The sequence below is a fragment of the Pelodiscus sinensis genome, chromosome 12 (assembly GCF_052426305.1).
Source record: "Pelodiscus sinensis isolate ZL-2025 chromosome 12, ASM5242630v1, whole genome shotgun sequence".
In the NCBI taxonomy this organism is placed as follows: Eukaryota; Metazoa; Chordata; order Testudines; family Trionychidae; genus Pelodiscus; species Pelodiscus sinensis.
The window spans coordinates 29,497,532-29,522,916 of NC_143063.1; the positions used below are offsets into that span (position 1 = coordinate 29,497,532).

General features: G+C 41.1%; 1 protein-coding gene across 2 annotated transcripts in view; it reads right to left on the minus strand.

The window, feature by feature from the left end:
• SLC7A10 (solute carrier family 7 member 10) overlaps nt 1–22,819 on the minus strand; it is a 102,035-nt gene extending 79,216 nt beyond the window's left edge. Inside the window, exon 1 of one of the 2 annotated variants that reach the window (XM_006114933.5) lies at nt 22,191–22,819. In XM_006114933.5, coding sequence (XP_006114995.1) covers nt 22,191–22,350 — 160 coding nt within the window. In that variant the 5' untranslated portion in view covers nt 22,351–22,819. Of the gene's footprint in view, nt 1–1,406; nt 1,703–22,190 lie in introns of those variants that run through there. The other variant, XM_089781499.1, reaches the window with a different exon arrangement.
• Nucleotides 22,820–25,385: the final 2,566 nt, after the last annotated feature.

Below are 25,385 nucleotides of genomic sequence, written 5' to 3' on the forward strand. Positions count from 1 at the left end.
AGAATTTATTACTAGTGGAATTTTTAAATGACTACATCTAGGAATCTGAACACTGGATACTAGCCCTAAAATGGAACTTTGTGACCTATAGCTTTTTAAAAAAGTGTAGTCCAAATTCAGGTCCCATTCACTGAGGCATAGACTTACTAATTCTGAGACTTATTAATGTAGTCCTAAATTCTGACCTAAGTGCCAGCCTCAGTGGAGTCCACCATGTAAACTATTTTTTTCTTGTGCAGAAATAATCAACAGAAGATGTGGAATGGCCAAGTCATGACTACATACAGTAAAATAGGGTAGCTATGTCATGTGCCTCACCAAAGGTCACTCCAGTGATTTTGGAGAACCTAAATTGGAACATAACGATACGCAGTGATATTGTTGACTATTTTTAGATATGCTACATTAATACCTATACTGTAAATCCTTGCAGGAAGTCTGAGTCTGGCAAAATGAGAGGCATTTTGACTTCTAGTCTAGTGAATGCTGCATGAATTATCATGCTGATGTGTTTGGCTTCTGATGGAAGGAAGAGAAGGGTGCTCACTCTGTGACTATAAATGTCCTGACAGGCAGATTAACAAATTGCACTGGGAACAGTTTTATAGATAACCACTTGCCTAATTTAAGTACAAGGTTCAGTCCTGTAATACTTTCAGGCAAGACTCCAGTGGAGGTCAATGCCTTAGGCATTTGCAGATTGAGTCAATAATGAATAAAGGGAGAGGCTGGTAAGCTAAAAACACATTTACTAGTTTCCTTTAAATGGGCAGGAGAGCAAGATTTGTGTATTTTCAATATTCTGCTATATTCAGTATTGGAAGAGGCAGGCAGGCATGAAAAGGGGATGTTGAGAAGTGCATTCGACTCAGTGTTATGGTGGTGGGGCATCCTGTAGAGAAACTGCAACTTTTCCTTTCGAGGAATAATAGATTTTTTTGGGGGAAACAGACAAATAGTATAGTTAGGATAGATTAAACGTTGGACATTTTCAGCTTTGACAAGTACCCTGTCATTTTGTGATGTCCACCACCAAGATAGGAAAGAAAGCATAGAAGAAAAGAGCAAAACAAAAACAATCAAGGCTTCAAATGAAAAGTGTGAGAGGGAAATTAAAATAAAAGTTCACTTCTAACAAACCAGCTCTGCACGTTGTGAGGCTGCTAAAGTGCATGCACGCACACAAAATAATTTCCTAACAGAAATGCCCACATGATATGAGAAGAAAATGTATGGTAAGGCAGAGGGAAAGGAGATTTATGGACTTGCTGAAAGCTGGCACTGTACTGCCAGGTCAGCAGTAACATATTACCAAAGGATGATACCTTTGTTTTCTTGTCTACCCATGAAGAGGTGAAAGCCATTGACCTAAAGTATCCAAATTTCTGATAGTCCATGCAAGTCACCTTAAGTATGGAGATTTCCAGTAGATCTTGAGACATCCGTAATAGAAAACCCATCATTTTAGCTCTCTGATCCTCATGGTTGAATTCTTCCCTGCAGGAAGTTGTCAGTTGTAGAAAAGGATAGAAAAAAAGTCATCCTGTACATATCCTTTGCCAACTAATAAACTGGAAACAGAGTTGTAGTAGATATGCTGAAGACCTTCCCTTAAGCATTGAGCATAGTACAAACAACTCTTTGAATCTCTAAAAAGTTCATAATTAAGAGTTCAAGATTGAAATTTCATTGTATCCTGTTCCTTTCCCATAAAAGCATATGAAAATGACCCTGTCGTGTCAACATTATTTTTTATTGTTTTGGTTCTTGCTCTTTGTACAGTACATGGGTCACTTTGCATGCTGCATTCCCCTGGATGGAAATCAACTGTGGCAGGAAGATACAAAGATAGACAAACACAATTCTCTGTGTAGTGCAAGACCCAATTAAGAAAACTGAATGTTAAATTGTTTAATTTTTTCCTTTCTTGCTGCCAGGAATCTCTAATTAGAACTTTTTTCATTGTCTCTCTCTCTTTATATAACCCACTGTAGATTGTAGAGGTGAGATTTTAACTTAGAGAACTTGCAGGACTTCCATGGCACATTTATCATGCTTATGTTGAACTGTGCTGTTTTAACTTGCTAGTGAAGTTGAAACACATTTTCCGCGCCCAGATCACTACATAATAGATAAATGCATGCTGGCTTGGCCGTATGGCAAGATTACACCACCTCACTTTATTCAACAGAGTGGTGGTACACAAATATAAATCACACCAAATCACTCCAAATTTTGGATGAGCACCTCTAGGCTTCTTTTTCTCCCTTAGGGTAACTCCAATTTTTCCCACCAGCAACATTAGACTCTTCCTTTTACTCTTGGCATTAAGACAGAAACTCATTATTATATAATATCATGTTGGATACTATTATATAATTCCAAATCATGGCTGCTTCCCAGCTATTCTTTCAGTAAGTCTGGTTGATTAGTGTTCTGTAGTTATGCATCTGAGTCTGAGCTAGGACTCAGGATTTCACCGAAAGAATTTTTCTGCAAAAAACGGATAAATTGGTAGCAGTCTGTGTCTATTTGCTAGTAAGAAAGAAGTATCATGAATAAGTAATCTCACTGCCACACTTAAAGTGATACTTCTGGGAGTGAAGTGACAGCATTCAGACAGTGGGCTGCCATTTGGGAGGACAATGTCAGGTAAACAAAAGACTCTTATTAAAAACATTTTAGATTAATGCAATATTCAGGATAGGAGTAAGCACTGGACAATAAAAATGTCTATTTTTTAACAGAAAAAATGGTCTGAGGTAAACAGGATGAAGTTTAATAAGGACAAATGAAAAGTATTCCGTTTAGGAAGGAACAATCAGTTTCAAATTTACAGAGTGGAAAGTGACTGTCTATGTAGGAACACTGCTGAAAATGATTTAGGAGTCCTAGTGGACAAGTTAAACGTGAGTCAACAGTGTGATACTTGCAAAAAAAAAAAAAGCAATGATTCTGGGATGCAGTAGGAGTGTGATGAGCAAGACACGAGAAGTCGTTCTTCTGCTCTGCTCTGTGCTGGTTAGGCCTCAGTTGGAGTATTGTGTCCAGTTCTGGGCACATTTCAAGAAAGAGGTGGAGATATTGGAGAAGGTCCAGAGAAGAGCAACAAAAATGATTAAAGGTCTAGAAGACATGACTGTCATGGGGCAGCCTTGCCACCAGGGCACCTCCAGCTGGTAGTCCTGGGAATTAGCTCATCGACTCACCCCTATTGATAGGAGGGCCCCATCCAATAGCCTCTCCCAAAGCAACCCAAAGATTGAGGTTCAAATTCACCCCCCCCACCCCATGTCCCAGCCACTCAGTCCAATGTTCCTCACCATGTCCCACGGGTTGTAGTCTATAGTTTGCCCTCCAGGATGAGGACAACCCAGTTCACTAGTCCTGTCCTAACCTGAAGTTAGTAGTCTGTTAAAGAGTTAGTCAGTTAGCACTAAGTATGCATCCCCCAGCAAGGGGATCTAGGTCCTCCCACATAACTGGACCCCAGCCCAGGGCCCTGTTAGTGGCTTGCTCACACCATGGAATCAGTGGGAATTCCTGACCTTAACACACTGACTTTAGTGGCCTGCCCACGCCCCTGAGTCAGTGGGGAATCCAGACCACAACACGCTCACTCTGGTGGTCTTCCCATGCCCCTGAGTCAGTGGAGAATCCAAACAGCAACACACTGACTCCTCACCAGCGGCTCACTCATCTCAGTTGCCGTTGCTGTTCCAGGGCTGCTTCCTGGCTCACTGGTAGGCCTCAGTTTCACCATGTCCCTCTATGTTTTGGGTACTGCTCCTTTCCCCTGAACCCAACGAGGTCTCAAGAGATGTCCTATCCTCAGTTTGTGCAGTAGCATCCTGGCCTCTGGGTAAGCGCTGGGGCTTGCAGGGAGCTGGTTCGGCACGTCCTCTTTGTCCAGCCACCTGCCCCAACTGAGCTGAGCTGAGCTGCTCTCTTTTATATTAGAGCAACCTGAGCATGCCCAGTAAGCTAAAGGGTGTGTGGCCTCTTTCGCTCTCAGGGCTGAGTTAACCCCTTCTTGACCAGTGTTGGGTGGTTACACCCTGTCACAATGACTTTTGAGGGAAGATTGAAAGAACTGGGCTTGTTTAGTTTAAAAAAGAAAAGACTGAGAGGGGACATGATAGCAGTTTTCAAATATTTAAAAGGATGTTATAAAGAGGAGGAAGAAAAATTGTTCTCCTTGGCCTCTGAGGATAGGACAAGAAGCAATGGGCTTGTGGAATCTCCATCACTGGAGATATTTAAGGGCAGGTTAGATAGACGCCTTTCAGAGATTATCTAGGCAGTGCTTGGTTTTGCCGTGAGGGCAGGGGACTGGACTCGATGACTTATCGAGGTCCCTTCCGGTTCTAGTGTTCTATGATTCTATGTACAGTAGAAGTGTAAGTTTTCTCATGCTGTCCAACTAATACAGACCGCCCCTGCAATATGTCCAAGATAAGTTCCAAAAAACGTGGACATATAGTGAAACAACATAAAGCGGGAAATGTCTTTGATTTGCATTCAATCTGCTGACTTCCATTTGTGTGTGTGTGTGACATAAGATCAGGGAATAGGAGGACTTATAACGAAACAGTTCCTAAATTCATCAATCGATGAATAGCGATGTATAGCAGGGATGGCCTATATGCCTCCATGCCGACTTGGAGGGACCACTTTCAAGTGTGATGGTGTTTCAGTCCCTCTATGCATGTAGTTTTTGATCTTTCTACTGAGTCCACTGAAAAGTAGTTGACTAATGTCAACCATGGTGTGTGTATGATGAGGACATATATTATTAGGAAAATAGTGAGGAACAAAGAAACACATTTCTTGCCAGGCACTGAACAACCATCTGATTTTGTTCATTATCATTCTGGTATGGCTTGAAATTGGTAACTTCCATATAAAAGTTTCTTATACTAAACTTACCTATAGATGAATAGGTTCTTCTGAACATACTTAAAGGTAACCTGTGTCTCTTGTACCAAATAAACTGATAAACCATGATCATTAGTGAAATAGGAAATATGTTGAGTTTTAGCTAGATATGACATCATGGTCCAATTTCTTGTTTTTCTAAACAGTGTAATATAACAAGACTGATTTACAAAATTAGTTATAGGCAAATGCCAGCATAAAAATGTGAGAGTGTTCTGCACCAGGTTTGTGCAATTAACATAATTAGATTAACTACATGAGAGCATGGCATAGGTGCTTGCTATCTTTTGTATATAATTACACACTTTACATCACAAATTACTCATGGATTTGTGCACATATAATGGATAATGGTGAATTTTAGGCTCAAAGATTGTGTCTATGCTTCAGTCACAAGTGGTAATTACAATCTATGTATACCTATTCATGCTAGCTTTCATCTAGCTGGCTCAGGTACCAGAACCACAAAGTACAGGCTTCAGCTTGACCTAAACCCCTGAGGAATTACCTCTGGGTAAACTTGTACAGACCATGCTGCTGTGGTGTCCCTGCTTCTGTATTGGAGCCAGCTAGATTAAAGCTAGCTCAGGTTTGTCTGTGCAAGTTGCAATTACACACAGAGATTCCTGTGGAAACATATTCTGTGTCACATGAATTATGTTGTAGTTTCTAATTATTCTTAATTCCTTGTCTTTCTAACAATAGCACATGGTAGAATTTACATAGGATCAAGTCATGAAACACCTTACTTTGTTTGGTTTTACTCAGTCTGTGCTTAGGCAAAAGTCCCATTAAAGTTAAATATAGGTTGCACCTCCCTAAACCAGGACTCTCTAGTCCAACAACATCCATGGTCCGGCATGACCACAGATGTTCCTAGATAAGAGAGCCCCAAGGAGCCAGCACCTAGGAGCTTGGTGCATCTCAGTGGGGCTGCAGCAGCCCAGGTAGCAGTGGGGCCGGGGCAGCTGGGTGGTGGCGGAGCACAATTGGGCCTGCCTGATGCTTGGCAGCAGGGCTGGGGCTGGGGTTTTGGCAGCCCGAGAGTAGAAGCCCAGCTGGGGCTACGTCAGCCTGTGTGGCAGTGGCAGCAGCACGACTGGTGTTGCCTGCTGCCTGGCAGTGAGGCTGGGACGGCGGCTGTGGCAGCCTGGGAGGTGTAGTCTGGCTGGGGCTGTGGAAGCCCGGCTGAGGCAACCTGATCAGGTCCACATGTCACCCAGCAGTGGGGCTGGAGCTGACCAATGGCAGCCTGGCTGGGCCAAAGGAGCTGGCAGCGGGCTGAGGGGCCAGTGCCAGGGGCCTTCCCTTGTCCGGAAAATTCCCTCGCCTGGGACTGGTCGTGTCCCAAGGGTGCTGGACCAGGGAAATGTGATATAGATGAAATTACCATAAGGCGGGAGCAACTGTTTGAAAAACCATACTCAGAGTAGTTACCAGTAGTTTGCTTTCAAACTTGGAGGATATATCTAGTGAGGTCCGACGGGATCTGTCTTGGGTTTGGAATGGTTTAAAACTTGTAATGATGACCCTGAGGATGAAGTGTAGAGTACACGTCTAAAATCTGCAGATAAAATTAAGTTGGGAGGGATTGCAGTTACTATGGAGGACAGGATAAGAATTAAAAAAGGCCTTGATAAATTGGAGAACTGGTTTGAAATCAGCAAAATGTAATTTAATGAAGACAAGTGTGAAGTATGATATTTGGGAAGGAAAACCAAGCACACAACTACAAAATGGGAAATAATTGGTGCAAGAGAGTAGATCTGCAGAAAAGGATGTGGGTGTTATGTCAGATCACAAATAGAATATGAGGAAACAATGTGTTATGAAAAAGACACGTTTTGCTGAAGTCCATTAACAGGAGTTAGGGGACATGAGAGCTAAGTCACAGGAGATAACTGTTTCAATTAACTTGATTTTGTTGGCATTGGCTTCAGCTAGAGTAGTGTGTCCAGTTTTGGTCACTACAGTTTAACAAAAATATGGAGAAAATGAGAGTCCAGATGAGATTGAAAATAAAAGATAAATTGTTTAGACAAACTATGAGAAAAGATTTTAAAAAACTAGACATGTTTAGGCTTCAGAAAAAAAGGAGGGTGGACCTGATAATATTTTTAAAATATTTTAAGAGCTGGTATATAAAAACAGGATGATAATCAAAGGAGGACAAGAAGTAAGGGGCTTAATGTGTAGCAAGGAAGATTTAGGTTAGCTATTAGGAATAGGTTTCTAATTATGAGGCTAGTTAAGTACTGCAATAGGTTACCAAGGGAGACTGGAATTCTCATCATTGGAGTTTTAAAGAATAGGTTAGATAAACACCTGTCAGAGATGGTAGGTACACTTGATACTGAGGAAGGGGGAGCTCTTGAAGTCCTTGCTAGTTCTGGATTTCTATGATTCTGTGTAAAACATGTACAGAATATCATTGAATTAACCCTTTTGGATTTAGTTATGTAATTTTGGTTTTGAACAATTATGCAATAGTTGTAAAAATTATTTAATAAATGATAGAACCACACGAGCCCTTTTTAAACTATATTAATGTAGTATAAGTAAGTATTGCTGAATCTTCATTACAGTATTGCTGAATACGTTACCAGGCTTTTAATACCTGAAACCCAGAATAGGTCGTCTTTTGTTATATGTGACTATTTAAAACAGCAAGACCAGAAAGGGTATTCTTACAGTGTGCAGCTCTGTAGACATTCAGAAATGGTCTCTTTTTGGATTGGAACAGAAATTTTTTATATTTAGTGTCTGCATTTACAACAGCATAGTCCATAAAGGAGTTCTTTACCACAACCCAACTGAGCCTTTTGGTGTGACTTCTTCAAGTATTTGTCTGAATGCAAATATTTTTTAAAAGTTAAAAAAATGTTATGAAGACTATTCCGGTGCTGCTTCACCTCAGAAAGTTATGCTGGTGATGGAAGAGAGAAGTCTGACCAGTGAGTTGGAGCAATGGGGGTGCAGACATTTATATTCTTAGAATCATAGAACACTAGAACTGGAAGGGACCTCGAGAGGTCATCAAGTCCAGTCCCCTCCCTTATGGCAGGACCCCAGTACTGTCTAGACCAGGGGTTCTCAAACTTTTTGATACTGGGGACCAGTAAATCCATTCACGAGCTTTTGGAGGACCGGTAACATTTATTTTCATATTTGCATATTCATTAAGCAAATGATGAATATGCAAATAAATTGTTTCTGGTCCTCCCAAAGCTCACAGTGCCAACTTTAGCTCACAGAAAAGTCAGTCAGGTCCACACAAGTGAGACACAAAAACACAACCCCTCCAGACCCTTCAAACCTCACTAATGTGGCCCCAACTGTGCTTGTGGGTGCTGGGACATAGTTCTGGGGAAGGGTGCCAATGAGTGCTGGGGCAGGAGACAGGGTGCTTGTGGGTGATGGACCAGGTTACTTGTGGTGGTCTGGTGGGGGAGGGAACAGGGACCGATACCTGGGGATCCTGTAGCTGTCAAGGCCCAGGAAGTGCACGGGCTGCTCCCCTGTCCCCCAAACAGTGGTGTGGTACCTGACACACTGGTCCATTGCACGCCTGATGCCTTCCTGTGCAGGGGGAGGGGGAGTTCCGGACTGCGCCAGCCCCAACCACTCGGGCAGCACGCACCTTGCCCCTCCGTTCCCCATGGCAGCACACGCCACCCAAGGAGGTGAAGCTGGCGCACTAGGGACTTTATTCCCCTGCTGCCTTCCCACGTGAGAGGAGAGGAGAGGGGGAGTCCCGGACCCAACAACTCAGACAGTATGCGCCTTGCTCCTCCACTCCCCACGCAGCACACGCCGCCCGATCTGCTGGAGCTGGCGCTGTCCCCGATCCCCACCCACTCCCCCGCATGCTGGAAGGCAGCAGGGGAACAAAGTCCCCAGCGTGCAATGGAAGAGCATTTTAGGTACCACGCCAGCTGTTGGGGCAGAGGGGAGAGCAGCCCGCACACTTCCAGGACCTGGTGCGCTGCTGCAGAACTGCCCTCCGACCCCGCAGGAAGCCCGCGCTACCTCCGTTGACACTGGAAGTTCAGCGTGGCGTTCATCTTGGCGGTTGCAGGCAGCGAGGTGGGCTCTCTCGCAAAATTTTTTCTGAGGGCCTTGTATTTTTTTTCCTAAGGACTGGTACTGGGCCGTGGACTACAGTTTGGGAAATGCTGGTCTAGACCATCCCTGATAGATGTCTATCTTACCTGCTCTTAAATATCTCCAGAGAGGGAGATTCCAAAACCTCTCTAGGCAACTTATTCCAGTGTTTAACCACCCTGACAGTTAGGAAGTTTTTCCTAATGTCCAACCTAAATCTCCCTTGCTGCAGTTTAAGCCCATTGCTTCTTGTCCTATTCTCAGAGGCTAAGGAGAACAATGTTTCTCCTTCCTCCTTGTGACACCCTTTTAGATATCTGAAAACCGCTATCATGTCCCCTCTCAGTCTTCTCCTTTCCAAACTAAACAAGCCCAATTCTTTCAGTATTCCTTCACAGGTCATGTTCTCTAGACCTTTAATCATTTTTGTTGCTCTTTTCTGGACCTTCTCCAATTTCTCCACATCTTTCTTGAAATGTGGTACCCAAAACTGCACACAATACTCCAATTGAGGCCTGATCAGAGCAGAGTAGAGCAGAAGAATGACTTCTTGTGTCTTGCTTACAACACTCCTATTAATGAATCCCAGAATCATGTTTGCTTTTTTTGCAATAGTGTCATGCTGTGGACTCTCATTTAGCTTGTCGTTCACTAAGACCCTTAGATCCCTTTCTGCAGTACTCCTTCCTAAACAGTCACTTCCCATTCTGTGAAACTGATTGTTCCTTCCTAAGTGGAGTTTGCATTTGTTCTTATTAAACTTCATCTTATTTACATCAGACCTTTTCTCCAGTTTGTCCAGATCATTTTGAATTAGGACCCTATCCTCCAAAGCAGTTGCAACCCCTCCCAGCTTGGTATCATCTGCAAACTTAATAAGCGTGCTCTCTATGCCAATATCTAAATTGTTGATGAAGATATTGAACAGAACCGGTCCCAAAACAGACCCCTGCGGAACCCCACTTGTTATGCCCTTCCAACAGGATTGTGAACCATTAATAACTACACTCTGAGTATGGTTATACAGCCAGTTATGCACCCACCTTGTAGTAGCCACATCTAGGTTGTATTTGCCTAGTTTATTTATAAGATCATGCAAGACCGTATCAAATGCCTTACTAAAGTCTAGGTATACCATGTCCACTGCTTCTCCCTTATCCACAAGACTCATTATCCTATCAAAGAAAGCTCTCAGATTGGTTTGACATGATTTGCTCTTTACAAATCCATTCTGGCTATTATCTATCACCCTATTTCTTCTAAATATTTGCAGATGAATTCCTTAATTACTTGCTCCATTATCTTTCTTGGCACAGAAGTTAAACTGACAGATCTGTAGTTTCCTGGGTCGTTTTTATTTCCCTTTTTATAGATGGGCACTATATTAGTCCTTTTTCAGTCTTCTGGAATCTCTCCCATCTTCCATGATTTTTCAAAGATGATCGCTAGATACCTCCTCTATCAGCTCCTGGAGTATCCTAGGATGCATTTCATCAGGCCCTGGTGACTTGCAGACACCTAACTTTTCTAAGTGATTTTTAACTTGTTCTTTTTTTATTTTATCTTCTAAACCTACCCTATTCCCACTAGTATTTACTATGTTAGGCATTCCTTCATCAGACTTCTTGGTGAAGACCGAAACAAAGAAGTCATTAAGTACCTCTGCCATTTCCAAATTTCCGGTTACTGTTTTTCCCTCCTCACTGAGCAATGGGCCTACCCTATCCTCACTAGGGCATACCCTATCCTTGGTCTTCCTCTTGCTTCTAATATATTTATAGAGAGTCTTCTTGTTACCCTTTATGTCTGTAGCTAGTTTGAGCTTATTTTGTGCCTTTGCCTTTCTAATCTTGCCCCTGCATATCTGTATTATTTGCTTATATTCATCCTTTGTAATTTGTCCTAGTTTCTACTTTTTATATGACTCCTTTATTTTTATATCATGCAAGATGTCCTGGTTAAGCCAACATGGTCTTTTGCCATATTATCCATCTTTCCTACGTAGCAGAACAGCTTGCTTTTGGGCCCTTAATAATGTCCCTTTGACAAACTGCCAACTCTCTTCAGTTGTTTTTCCCCTTAGTCTTTCTTCTCATGAGACCTTACCTACCAGCTCTTTGCCTTCTTGAAATCCATTGTCTCTATTTTGCTGTTCTCCCTTCTACCATTCCTTAGAATCATGAACTCTATGATTTCATGCTCACTTTCACCCAAGCTGCCTTCCACTTTCAAATTCTCAACCAGCTCCTCCGTATTTAAGATTAAATCTAGAATAGCTTCCCCCTTGTAGCTTTTTCAGTCTTCTGAAGTAAAAAATTTTCTCCAGTGCAGTCCAAGAATTTATTGGATAGTCTGTGCCCTGCTGTGTTAGTTTCCCAACAGATGTCTGGATAGTTGAAGTTTCCCATCACCACCAAATCCTTCACTTTGGATGATCATAGAATCATAGAGCTGGAAGAGGCCTCAGGAGGTCATCAAGTCCAGCCCCTTGCCAAGGCAGGACCAATCCCAACTAAGGCAGGACCGATCCCAACTAATGATTTTGTTAGTTGTTTAAAAAAAGCCTCATCCACCTCTTCACCTGGGTATGTAGTCTGTAGTTGTCCCCTAGCATGACATTACTCTTGTTTTTTACCCATTTTATCCTAACCCAGAGACTCTCAAGTTATCTGGTTCCTATGTCCATCTCCACCTCAGTCCAAATGTGTACATTTTTAATACATAAGGCAACACCTCCTCTCTTTTGGCCCCTCCTATCCTTCCTGAGTAAGCTGTACCCTTCTATACCAATATTCCAATTATGTGTATTATCCCACCAAGTCTCTGTGACACCAACAGTGTCATAGTTGTGTTTATTTATTAGCACTTCCAGTTCTTCTTGCTCATTACCCATGCTTCTTGCATTTGTATATAGGCATCTAAAATACGGAGTTGACCTTGCCTCCCAGTTCTGCGTTGTCCCTCCTTTTTCTGCTATTATAGTCCACGCTCCCTCCCATTTCTGACTCATCTCCCAGGTCTCCATATTCTTCATTTTCTGGTGGGATTAATTACTTGTCCTTCACTTACTGGTGGGCTTAATTAATTCACTGTTCTAAGGAACACTTGGAAAGCAAAAGGAAAACTAAGAAACTATTTTTACTTCCAATTACAAATAAAGTAGTTATGCCTTATTTGACACAAGCAGAAGTAGAATTGTTGATCAAATACGTATATTGTTGTCATGGCTCCTTCCCCACTCTGGCACGATAAATGCAGAAGTGGGGGCCAGCAAAAGTACCCCAAAACCTTATCTACCAGGCTTTGGTATAAAACTTCCCCCCAAAATCTTAACAACCTAGATTTTGGGAATAAAATCCTTCGCTGCCACCACCCAAGAAATAATAAAGAAATCAGGGGAGAAATCACTTGAGAAATCTCATCCCTAAAGTAAAAACCAGAACACACAATTAACCAATACCAGGTTAATAAAAAAGAAAAGATAAAGCTTTTATTATCACCACAATCTTCCTGTTGCGAGCATAATGACTAGACTGAAAGGTAACAATGTATACACTTATGGAGAGACTCCATGGGTCTAGAACTTAGTTACAAAGAAAAGCCAAAACATTGTTTAAAAGTGCACAGACATCAGATCCCACACCCAACCCATAAAATAATAAAACCTAATGGATTTATCTAAACTTTATCCTACTTACAGAAAGTGAAGAATGGGTTCTTGGAGAGAGAAAGACGTATCTGTCTCCCTCAGAAGCTGGAGGGGACTCTCCGAGACAAAGGAGGGAAAAAACAAAAATCCTTTGTCCCAGTTTGAAAGTCTTACCTATATTCCTACTGGCCACTCCACCTGGCTAGGTGTAGTTAACTCCTTAGTCCCCTGACTGCTGGCTAACCCTCATAATCATGACAATTGTCTTGTTCATTATTATACTTTTCAAATAACACCCATTCATCTTCACCCCTGTCTTGTAAGTTTTTGGTTTGAATTATTTGAAAGACATAATCATTCAGGATAGTAATCGTAATTTGGTGTTTGTAAGATTACACTAAAACCTTCACTTTACAAGGACTTCTAATTTGATAATTTAAATTGTATTGGCTTACATTTTGGTGTAACGTGTACAAGTTAATAATATATATTATTATTATTATTAAATTAATTGTACCTAATATATACAGAGCAAAATTATTTTCTGTTGCATTTTCTGCATCTGAAGTACTTTTATTAGTTAAATATTGTATATTTACTATAATATGATATAGCGGCAACAACCAAGAATGTTGTGTACAAAATAAGGAGTTTACTTACTCCTTGACTCATATGCAAAATGAGTGGAGATATATGCTCCAGCTATGAAACCCTGCCCTATTAAAAACAGTAAGATTTTGACTTTAAAGCACTTTAAAGCACGGACATTTGAGCACTTGAAAAATGTTAAAGACTTTTCATGGAGCAAATTCAAGATAATGGCCAGAATGGGGGATGCTACAGAGAAGAGTGACAAGAATGATTAAAGGTCTAGAGAACATGACCTATGAAGCCAGGCTTCATGCACTGGGCTTGTTTAGTTTGGAAAAAAGAAGATTAAGGGGGGACATGATAGCGGTTTTCAAATATCTAAAAGGGTGTCACAAGGAGGAAGGAGAAAATTTGTTCCTCTTGGTTTCTGAGGACAGGACAAGGAGTAATGGGCTTAAAGTGCAGCAAGGGAGGTTTAGATTGGACATTAGGAAAAAATTCCTAACTGTCAGGGTGGTCAAATATTGGAATAAATTGCCAAGGGAGGTGGTGGAATCTCCCTCTCTGGAGATATTTAAGAACAGGTTAGATAGACATCTGTCAGGGATGGTGTAGACAGAGCTTGGTCCTGGCTTCAGGGCGGGGGGCTGGACTCGATGACCTCTCGAGGTCCCTTCCAGTCCTATGATTCTATGCTGCCACTTCAAAAGTTTGGTGCTATGGTTGCAGTTAGTTGTTCTCAGCATTCACTAATTTGGAAAAGGTTGTCTCTGTCATTAATTTGAGTTAGGTTCCGTTGAATAGCAAATTTGCAGGAGAGGTTAATAATGCCACTTCAGCACTAGGCACAAATTGGTTGTTCTGCTCAAAAGGTCTTAAAAATAGATATATTATTGACATATCTGTGTCTTACATGACTCAGAAATACTGTTGGAGATAACTTTGGAAAGTATTATGATTTTAAGTGCCATCAGACTGTGGAATTAAAAAAACCTGATTGTAATGTTATATGCCTAAGCATGCACTTATACATACCATGTAAAAAGCACTACTATTATTACTCATAGCTGTGTATTAGTAGACATATAAAGATATGTAGCAATGAATATACATATTTCTGATATTTAAATGAGGTCTAGTACATGGGATTGTGGGATTGTAAGATTGGATGGGTGTTTTTACCAAAGCATTGGATTAAAATTTAGAAGAATTCTCGGATCTTTCTGGTGGTAAAGATCATCTAACCCAGGATGAATAACATTATTATTAAAAATTGAATTTTAAACCAATTTAATTTGGATTTTTATTTACAATTAAATTTGAAATTGATATGCTACATAAAGGCCAAACATTATTATAGTAAATTCAAATATTTAAATTAATACAAAAGATAGTATTAGGCAGTTAATGTTTGCTGCCAAGTTTCAAAGAAAGTCAAAGCACCGAACTGGTAAAAGTCACTGGCTAAGCACCAAGAATCAGAGTTTAACTGCTTAAACATATTTTTGACAGCAGTAGCCTCATCTGCAGGTGCAATGAGAATATTTTCTTCATTTCACTTAATTCAGATCTTAGGAACCAGATGGGAGTTGAAAAAGTAAGAAACCTCATTTTCATTTTCCAATTTATGAATAAAAACTAGAGGTATGTCTACACTATGGGATAAGGCCGAATTTAGATACACAACTTCAGCTACATTAATTGCGTAGCTGAAGTTGAAGTACCTTAACTCAACTTTTGGTGCTGTCCACACTGCAGGAAGATGATGGGAGAACACTCTCCCATCAACTTCCCTTGCTCCTTGTGAAAGCAGGACTGCTGGCATCAACTGGAGTACCCCTTTGATTTGAATTAGCATGTCTTCACTAGACCTGTTAATTCAAATCCTGGAAGATCGAAAGCGGCAGCTTTGATCTTCTCTGTAGTGTAAATATACTGTAGTTGTTGGAGGATGAGATCTACTAGTTCTAAAATTTAGGCCGTGGTGCCCAGAAACAATCAGTTCAAATGATTAGCTATAAATAATTCTGCTGTTTAATAAATCAGTTTTAAATGAAAAACACATTTTGATAAAACAGAACTTCCCCCTCCCCATATATATCCAGCATTTTAAGGTAGCTTTATTAAATAATTTTAAAAAGCTGTTTTATGCATTTTAAATGAATTTTAATTTCCATGCAAACAGAACGCGGCACAAATCATAATTTAAAAAATTAATCACCTCATAAATAAGAAATGCATCATTTACTATTTTCTAACATAATAAAAATGAAAAAGTTAAGGATATGAATAAATGTAAGATAAGCTACATAATGGCTTTCATAAATGTGTATAAATGTATACTGGATAAATGTGTACTAGATTTTTCTGATTACCAAATTTAGTGAAAAAGCTATATTCATTTGCAACTCAACATGTTTTAATGCTTATCAACTAATGATAGGATGACCTTATTTCCCTATGCAGAATAGAGGGACACCAGATAAAATTACTCATATTTAAGTGAATTCAGTGGCAATCAGTTGGAACTATGCATACAAATGTTCAAATTAACATCAAGTTGACTGAGTCCCTGTTAAAAAGAAATGTTTCACAGATGGATTCTTTTTATTTACCTTCTTTTTTTCCAAGGCTTTATAGTTTACACGGGGGGGAGGTAAAGCACACACTCTTATCCACACATAAGCAAGGAGAGGTGGCACATACACACTCCTGTACATCTCTCACCCAGAGGGGTGACTGACCAGACCCTCTCTGTCCAGTGCCTCTATCCTCCATGCCTGGTTGGGCCCTGGGATGGGCTCCCTTCTTCTGGTACCTGTCACCATGTGTTCCAATGTCATATGCCTCCCCCTCCTGATTTCTGTTAGGGTTCATAAATTTAGTTTGCTAATAAATATGTTCAGAAGTTGAAATTATTTTTTATTTATAACGTGGGGCCAGTTTTCAGTCTTCATCCATTGTTGCACAAAATAGAATATTTGCTTATGCAGTTATCCAGTTTATATATTCAGGGCACGTTTTGTGCATGCAGTCTTTGTACCTTGGAGTTAATTGATAGGATTGCCCAAAAGGGGTGTTCGCATTAAATATATGTGCTAGGTGGGCTTTTTTGATTTGTATTTTGTATAACAGTAGTATTATATTGACATATATGTGCTAGGTGGGCTTTTTTGATGAACAGCTTGTATTTTGTATGGCAGTTGTATTTTCAGGAATGTAAAATCACATCTATGTTTTTATATATTTTGGCACTGGGTATGGATGTCAGAAAGCAGGTCTTACTTTTAACTAAAGATATTTTCAGCATTTGTAGCTTGATAAAATAATATTCTTCTAAACTTTAGACTATAAAATATGTAAAATTAGTATTTGAAGTTCTGGCAAAGCTTTGCTAGAATTTATATGAAGAACTGGAATACTGTGATGAAATACAGTTGTTTAAATAAGACTTAGTCTTGATCTTCAATAAAATGATACATGTTAACATAGGTCAGGATGGGATCCTCAAACTCCAGTATTTTTCAGTACTGTAATGTAAAACTGGATTGTTACCTGACAAGACCTGCGTGAAGATGTCCCTTTTTTCCATGTGAAAGTAGGAGTGTCATCTTCCTGGCTCTGTTTTTCCCCCCATTATCCTGCAACCATCTCATAATTTGCTGAGCTCCTTGAGGTTTGGCATCTAAAGGGAAAGACGGAGTGGAAGGGGACTGGTGGGATAAGACCATCTTACTACCTCATGGAAATTGGTGGGAAATCTGTAAAAACCACGAAAGGCGTTGTCTGTGGAACTGCCCAATGTAATGGAAACCTCTTTAAGTGGGAGAGGGGGGGCTGAAGGACAGTAGGAAGGTACAGGGCACATGAGAGCCTAGCAAATCTCTTTAAATCCAGGAAGCTATCAGGGTATCTAAGGGTGTTAACTGTTCATTTCCCCTGTTCATTACTGAATTAAGTTGCATCAGTGTTAGTACCATGTTTTGGAGTGGCACTGGTGTAATTGCAATGATATGGTTACATTAGTGCAAGCTCATACTCTTTTCAACATAACAGCTCCCCTCTGGCTTTTAAACAATTTTCTTAATTATATTAATAGCAGTTACATCAGTCAGTTATATAACAGTTATTATCTCCAGTTATTTAAACAGGCCCAATCTTGCCGAAGAGCAGAACCTATAGGTGCTCTGTGTGACCCACCCAGGTTGTGCAGACACAGTGACTACTTTATATTCTCATGGGGAGGGGGGAGTGATGTTCCTTCCTGTCCCAGAGTCTGTGCCTGATTCCATTAGCTCAACCACCACTCTGACAGGTGGGTCCTTGTAAACAAGTCTGGGGAAAGTGCTGAGCCTGGATAGTCCTCCCTGGCCTCTTAGCATGGGGCATCCTATTGAGAATAGAGATGGAACAGCCCAGAGACATCTTAAAGCCAGCACTGCTGGATTCCTGTGATTATTTGAGAATCCCAGCTTTTTAGTTAAAAAAGGAAAATTTTTAGTCCACAGAGTTGCAGAGAAAAGCCTGGAAAAATGAACCAAGTGAATTCTGAAGGGTCAACAACCAGAAGTCCAAGAAAAAGCACTCCACATGTGTTATGTTTAAAAAAAAACTCTCATGATTTCTAAGCCAATCTCATGATTTTTGAACACTTAAATTCGGCAAATTGGAAATTACACCACATTACAGAAAGTAGTAAAACACAGCCCTACTCCCACTCTGCACTCAGTTCTAGTTACTGTGCAGATGTCCAGTCCTGGAGGTGGGGGAAGGGGAAGTAGTGTTAGTGAGGAGGGAGCCAAGAGGAGGACCTCACAACAGTTCTTTGTCCCTGTACAGCTCCATGGCTCGCACTTGTGGCCTAGTTTATCTTCCTCTCCACATACACACCAGTTGCTCCCAGCAGAGTTTGACCAGGGGAGCAGGTAATCTAGATTCCCTATGCAGCCATGTGACATTGCTGCACACTGGCCCAATAATAACTTGCCTGTATATATCATCTTCCATCTGAAACAGGCCCCAAATGCTTTACCAAGGCTGACAGAGGGATGTACAGACTGCAGAAGATCAAATGGCAACCTTACAGTCTGCCCTGAGTAAGGATGGTGTGCTGCACCATTACTCTGTTTGACAAATTGGGGATAGATCCAAGGCTCCTCGCACTTACCCCTCCAGGCCCCATCCCTGCCAATTTGCCCCTAGTGAAAAATGTTGAGTAGGTAGCCTGTCAAATGTCAAATGCCCCCCTGCTTCTGACATGGACAACTCAAAATCTGATCAAGACCAAACAAGGGATCAAGGATGAGGTGGAGGTTACACCGTGTGGATAATTAAAAGCTGTAATATCTAGTCCAATGATTCCCCTTGTTATGTCCCATAGAGATCACATCACAGGCGCCAAAATGCAACCACCTATGAGGTTAGACTCATAGACCTTAAGGTCAGAAGGGACCATTATGATCATCTAGTCTGACCCCCTGCACAGTGCAGGCCACAAAATCTCACCCACCCTCCTAGAATAATCCTCTCACCTATATCTCAGATATTGAAGCCTTCAAATACTTTGAAGACCCCAAGATGCAGAAAATCCTCTAGCTGTGATCTGTACCCCATGCTACAGAGGAAGGCGAAAAACCTCCAGGGCCTCTGCCAATCTACCCTGGAGGAAAATTCCTTCCCGACCCCAAATATGGCGATCAGCTAAACCCTGAGCATGTGGGCAAGACTCATCAGCCAGACACCCAGAAAGTTCTCTATAGTAACTCCTATCATCCCTCCATTAACCTATTTCCCACTGATAATGAACAGTCAATTAGTTACCAAGATCATGTTATCTCATCAAACCATCCCCTTCATAAACCTATCTAGTTTAATCTTGAAACCAGATAGATCTTTTGCCCCCACTACTTCCCTTGGAAGGCCATTCCAGAACTTCACTTAACAGGACAGTGGTTTAACGCTGCATAGAAATACTACATAACATAGATTAAAGCACAAAATGAATAAGAAGAGCACATCCAAATGAAAATGAATTGAGAATTTAACTAAGCAGACTATAATTACCTAAACTGGCATTTGGCCAGCACACCAGGTCAAATGGACCTGTTCTTGCAAAAAGATTGCTAATATCCGTTGAAATCTTGCTACAAAGACTTTAATCAACATAGATGATCAACATGTAAATTTTACATCTGATCAAAAAGACAGCTGTTATAAATTCATTTTCATTTGTTGACATTGGTACTTTGATACTATGTCTGAAGATACTTTGAATCAGATTGCTAAAAGTTTGGGATACTTTTGGTAATACAGTTAATACAGGTAAAATAAGAGCTCTTCTTAGTATGTTCCTTAAGTCCTGAATGAAGATGGTTAATTTAATGTAATACAGCACAGATTATGTTCAGAAAGACTGTGGGCCCAGTCTTAAAGCCATAACATGAACAGTACTGATGTAAGTAAAACCTGTAGGATTAGGTGCTAGGATGCTATGGGATTTTGTAGTAATATGAGCGTGTGGTATCAATTGGGATTGCACGTGCTTTATGAGGTGTAAGAATGGTGTTGTGCAGATACTCAAGAAATCAATATAATCAGCTCAAATTTCTAAGCTGTGTAATTAAGATAATACAAATTTCATATACTGAAAATGAGTTACAGGAAAAGGAATCAAGATATTCTTAATCTTAGTACAACTACAACACTCATTGTGTTCAGCAACATGATGAGGTCAGTATGATAGAAAGACAATGTAAATAGTTTAGGTTCAAACCAGATTGGTTTAGATATTTTATAATAAAAAAAATGTTCATACGGTACTTATTTAACTTCTAGCTATGTGGTTAATAATTCTAATGGCTAGTTTTGCCCATTGAAATACAATGAATGGTTTCCTTTTTAAGCATAGTGTTAATCATAAGAAAAGGTGGACTGGAGTGGATTGTAGATGTTTGTCATTTGCAGCATGTTCACTGTCCCGTCCCTTGTGCATATTTTTAATCTCCTAATTGTAAAGTGTGAAATGCCAGAGGTCTGGAAACAGGTTCCAGTTAGCACTTTTCATAAATATACAGTAAGAAGTCATCTCTGTAATGAAATGGAATGTGATTTTTTGTGGACCATATATTGGTATTGAGAAAAATTTGATTTTTGTCTCATCGTTTAATACAGTTATATTAGTAAATGGAAGATAACTGTAGTACAGTCACAGTGATGTCTGTTAATATGTTGAGGTTCTTATCTATTGACATAGAGTCTTGTGAATAGTTTTATTTGTAAACCAATTATATTTTGGCATTTCAGATGCAGACAATAATTTTCAATAGGCTTTAAATCAAAAATGGTTAAAACCTATTTTGGATTACAATGCTGGATGCTTTGGCTGATAATTTTAGGCATTTATGTGAACCTATACTCTTGCCTTTCTTTAAAAGTGCAGTGCAAAAAGTTCTGAATCTCCTGTAATTCAGTAGTTCTCCTTGATTATGGTGACACTTTATGTATAGTGGCTTTTCAATCAGAACGTTAGGAATCATTGCAAACAGAATGTTCGGAATGAATCATTGAAACACAGAATGTTAAGAATAATTAAAAAAGGGATAGAGAGTGAGAGAATATCTTATTGCTGCTGTATAAATCCATGATATGCCCATATCTTGAATACTGCATACAGATGTGGTCACCTCATCTCAAAAAAGATTTTAGCAATTGAAAAAATTCAGAGTAGGGCAACAAAAATGATTAGGGGTTCGGAATGGCTGCCGTATGAAGAGAGATTTAAAAAGATTGAGAGTTTTCAGCTTAGAAAAGAGGAGACTAAGGGGGGATATGATAGAGGTCTATAAAATCATGACTGGTGTGGAGAAAGTGCATAAGGAAAAGTTATTTACTTGTTCCCATATAATAAGAACTAGGAGACACCAAATGAAATTAATAGGTAGCAGGTTTAAAACAAACAAAAGGAAGTATTTACACACACACACACCCAAAAAACCCCCACACAGTTAACCTGTGGAACTCCTTGCCAGAGGATGTTCTGCAAGTCAGGAATTCAACAGGGTTCAAAAAAAGAGGTTGATAAATTCATGGAGGATCAATGGTCCATCAATGGCTGTTAGACAGGATGGGTAGGAATGGTATTTGTTAGAAGCTGGGAATGGGTAATGGGGTGGGATTGCTTGATGATTACCTGTTCTGTTCATTCCCTCTGGGGACACTGTAGGAAGACAGGATACTGGGCTACATCGACCCACGATCTGACTCAGTATGGCCGTTGGTCTAGCTTATTTATTGTTTCTATAAATCATTGTACCGGTCTCAAGAACACTTTTGTACATTAAATGACAGGATTTTAAGGGTTTTATCTGTTGGTTTGAAATAGGGGCAGCACACAATAAAGTTAATGTATCAAGGAATTTCCATTGCAGGAGAGGGAAAAGTAAGTAAGTGTTCCGTCTTGACAAATGACTGCCCGTGCATGTTACTTGCTCATCTTTCTGTCTCTCTACAGTAATTCGTGCCGAACGAACACTAATTCCCTGACCCAAAAAGTTCGTACGCGCGCAACGAGCTGCTCTCATGAATCTGCCGCCCCGGGGTGCAGCGCGGAAGCCCTGCAATGCCCGCACGGCGCTGCTGCTGCTGCTTGCACTCGGCAGGGAGCTTGTCAGAGCCCCGAGAGCGGCTCGCCACCGGCGCGCGGGTGCCCCTTTGCCGCCCTGCAGAATTACGCTCCCGCTGGCGTCCAGAAGCAAAGGAGCGCGCCCAAGGGCAATGGCCAGCCCGTCTCCCAAGGCGCACGCACGGGCTGGAAGAGGGGGGGCCCGGTCCAAGCAGAGGCTGCAACTTCCCTCCCCCGCCTCCGCTGAAAAGTTGCTGCCTGGGCGCAGGACCCGGCCGGGGCGCTCACCTATGATGATGGCACAAGCGCTGATAAGCCCGATCTCCTTCTTCAGCGTCACCCTGTCCGGGCTGCTGCTCGGGCGGGCGCGCGGCGGCTGGGCCGGGGCTGCGGGCGGCTGGGCGGCGAGGCCCTTTCTGAGGGTCTGGTGCTGGTTCTCCCCGGCCATCTCGCCCCCGCGGCTTGAGCAGCGACTCCCTTCCACACTGCCCCGCTCAGCCCGAGCGCCGCTGGAGAGCGCTCCGACGGCAGGCGCATGCGCCGCGGCTGCCCAAGCCGAGAGAATGGGGACGTGGGCAGGGGCGCTGGTGGGGGCAAATCTGCCCGGGGGGAGCCCAATGGGACAAGCTGCCGGGCTTCCCAATCGGCTCTTCTGCCCAGGCTCAAGCCACTACTTCAGCTGCTGCCCCGGGAAGAGGGGTTTGCACGTGCCCATTAGGGAAGCGAAGCTGGCGCCCCTAGCTGCCCTTTGCCCAGAGCTTCACTCTGCTTGCAGCCCGGGGCGGGGACTGAGCAGCCGGTGACAGCAGCCAGGCGGTAAAAATGACCAGGGGCTTAAAAATTCGGATCGGGGATTAAAGTCCTGGAACAGAAACCACCCAGAATGTTAAAACCACCCAATCTATGTCTGAGTGCGCTGGGAGGGATCTCCCAGGAGCAGGACAACCTGGATCTGCAAGGATCCTCCCTCCCTTTGGCGCTGTTCCTCCTGGAGCTGCTGTCACTAGGGTGTGTTCCCAGGAAGGTTTCACAGCGTGAGATATTGTTGCCTCAGGACCTTTTTATTCTATCCCAAAATTGCCCAAGATATGGAATAAGTCTCTGGCTTCTGAGTGTCTTTCAAATTAGATTTTGAATAATATTTTTCATTAATCTATTTTTGTTTGTTGGCTGGTTGTCTTAGGGTTATTTTTCTCTCTAACAGAATTCACCAATATAAAACAAAATTCTTATTAACTGTTAATAGTTATGGAAGTGCTGTGCCAGGTCCTTCAAAGTTTATTCTTTTCATGTGCAATATCTTAATATGATTTTAGGCTTAATTTTGAATAATTATCTTGGGCCATAATCTTACCTTAATAAATGACTGTAAGCGTAAATATGTCGCCAGGTGATGAAGCAATTTTCCATTAGCATTCTGGGCAGCAATCTTGAAAGGAAGAATTGGAGAAGTTGGTGTTTTCTGTTAAGTTCCGCTACTTGTTTGATACAAGAGATTAGTACAGTATAGCAGATCATGATAAATCCCAGGAGAGATCTACTAATATGAAGATAGCTGACTTTCCTCCCCAATCCATTACCAGGAGAGGTTATCCAGTGTCACTGGGACCAATGCCATGTCCTGACATGAACCCTGATTGAGAGGAGGCTGGTATGTTAGCCCGGTACATTTTGAAATGCTGCTTTCTTTGTGTTAAGATTATCTTATTTAAGAATGGGATGTTAGTTGGCAAGTTTCATAGGCCCAGAAATTGCTTCTTTAGTATTGGTTGGACTATTGTGTGTTTTAATGTGATTGGTAAATATCCTTCCTGAAATGTGGTATTGACAATCTCAGCCAGTAAAGACTCACATGAATACTAAGCATCTTTCACTAACCAAAAAGAGTCACCTGTGAAGGATGGGTTTGACACAAGAGGCCTGGATTCAGTTTTTATTTCTGCAACAGACGTCCTTGGTCAGGCAACTTAGTTCTCTTTGTCCCAATTTCCCAACTGTAAAATGGTTGTCATAGTATTTCCTTACCTCACAAGGATGTGGAGGATAAATACATTAATGTTTAGTATGGGAGGAAGAAGGAGCATAACAATATCTAGATAGTTACATGGGGTGACTCAAATTTCCTGTAATTCTTTAAGTATCTCTTGCTATGTGAGTGTTCTGAATTCACTGAATGTTAGAGGACTCACTGGTGAGTGTGTATTACAGATCTCCCTCTGTGCCTTATCCACAGAGGTTATGAGTTTGTAACAGCCCAGCTGTAGAATCTTGGCTCGTTAGTTCAAGAGGGTTTTAGTTCTAAGAGTACCAAGTTCAGTCTTTAGTGTGCCAGCCAAGATGTTGGACCATCATATTAATAGTCCTGAGTTTGGTGCATAGATACTGTTGGCTTGAGGATAGCATCTCATATATGCGTGATCTACTCAGTGAAGTTAGTTGACAGTTCTGTGTAATAAACCATGCTGACTTCTTGAACAGTATGAAAAAAGAGGACTTGACATGAATCAAAATGGAAAGTCCAAAAATTTCAGGTGGGCATGCTGCCTTGCCATTGGTGGCAGAAGAAACTAAGATCTCAGACTGTAATGCAGCTGTGGAATGTGACAGGAAGTTTTTGTATTCAACACAATCTGATTTTTCTTGACTTTTTCACTGTAAGGTTGGTCTGACAAATGAGAAATCATTTCAGGAAGTCAATGGACTATTCCCACTGAAGGCAATAGAGAAATTGTAGATGATTTTACTTTTTCAAGTAATTTCTGCTGCTGTCATGCATGGAAGACTTCATATTGATTTTCAAAGGTCATGTTTTATTCTCAAATTGATCTGTTACTCTGTAGTTGTAGTTTCTGAATTAATTGCTACTGTAACTACTGTTAAAATGCACCTTGCATATCTTTGTTTTCCTCAATCATTGGGATGTATTTTAATAACAATTATTTTCACAAACACAAGTTCCCAATGAAGTTTTCAGGTAAATACTAAACTGAAGAATAGCCCCATTTTGGTTGCCTAACTCCAGTCTCTTCCAGTCCTATCACTCTGGGTATGTCTACACAGGATCTTTATTTCAGCAGAAGGATGCAAATAGTGCTGAGCATTTGCATACTTCTTCCGTTTTTTTTTTCCGGAAGATGCTTTTCCGGTATTTACCCGCATCTACATGAGGCCGAATTTCAAAATAAACCCCTATTTCAAAAGACCCCTTATTCCTCCTACAATGAGGTTTACAGGGATCTTTCAAAATAGGGGTTTATTTTGAAATTCAGCCGTATGTAGATGCGGGTAAATACCGGAAGACCATCTTCCAAAAAAAACACCAGAGGAAGTATGCAAATGAGCAGCGCTATTTGCATCCTTCTCCTTAAATAAAAATTGTGTGTAGACATACCCTCTATGATTTCCAGCAAAGAATAAAAATAACGTAGGGTAATATTTTCAAAATTTTCTAGAAGACTTTTTCAAATTTTGTTCATAATCCCT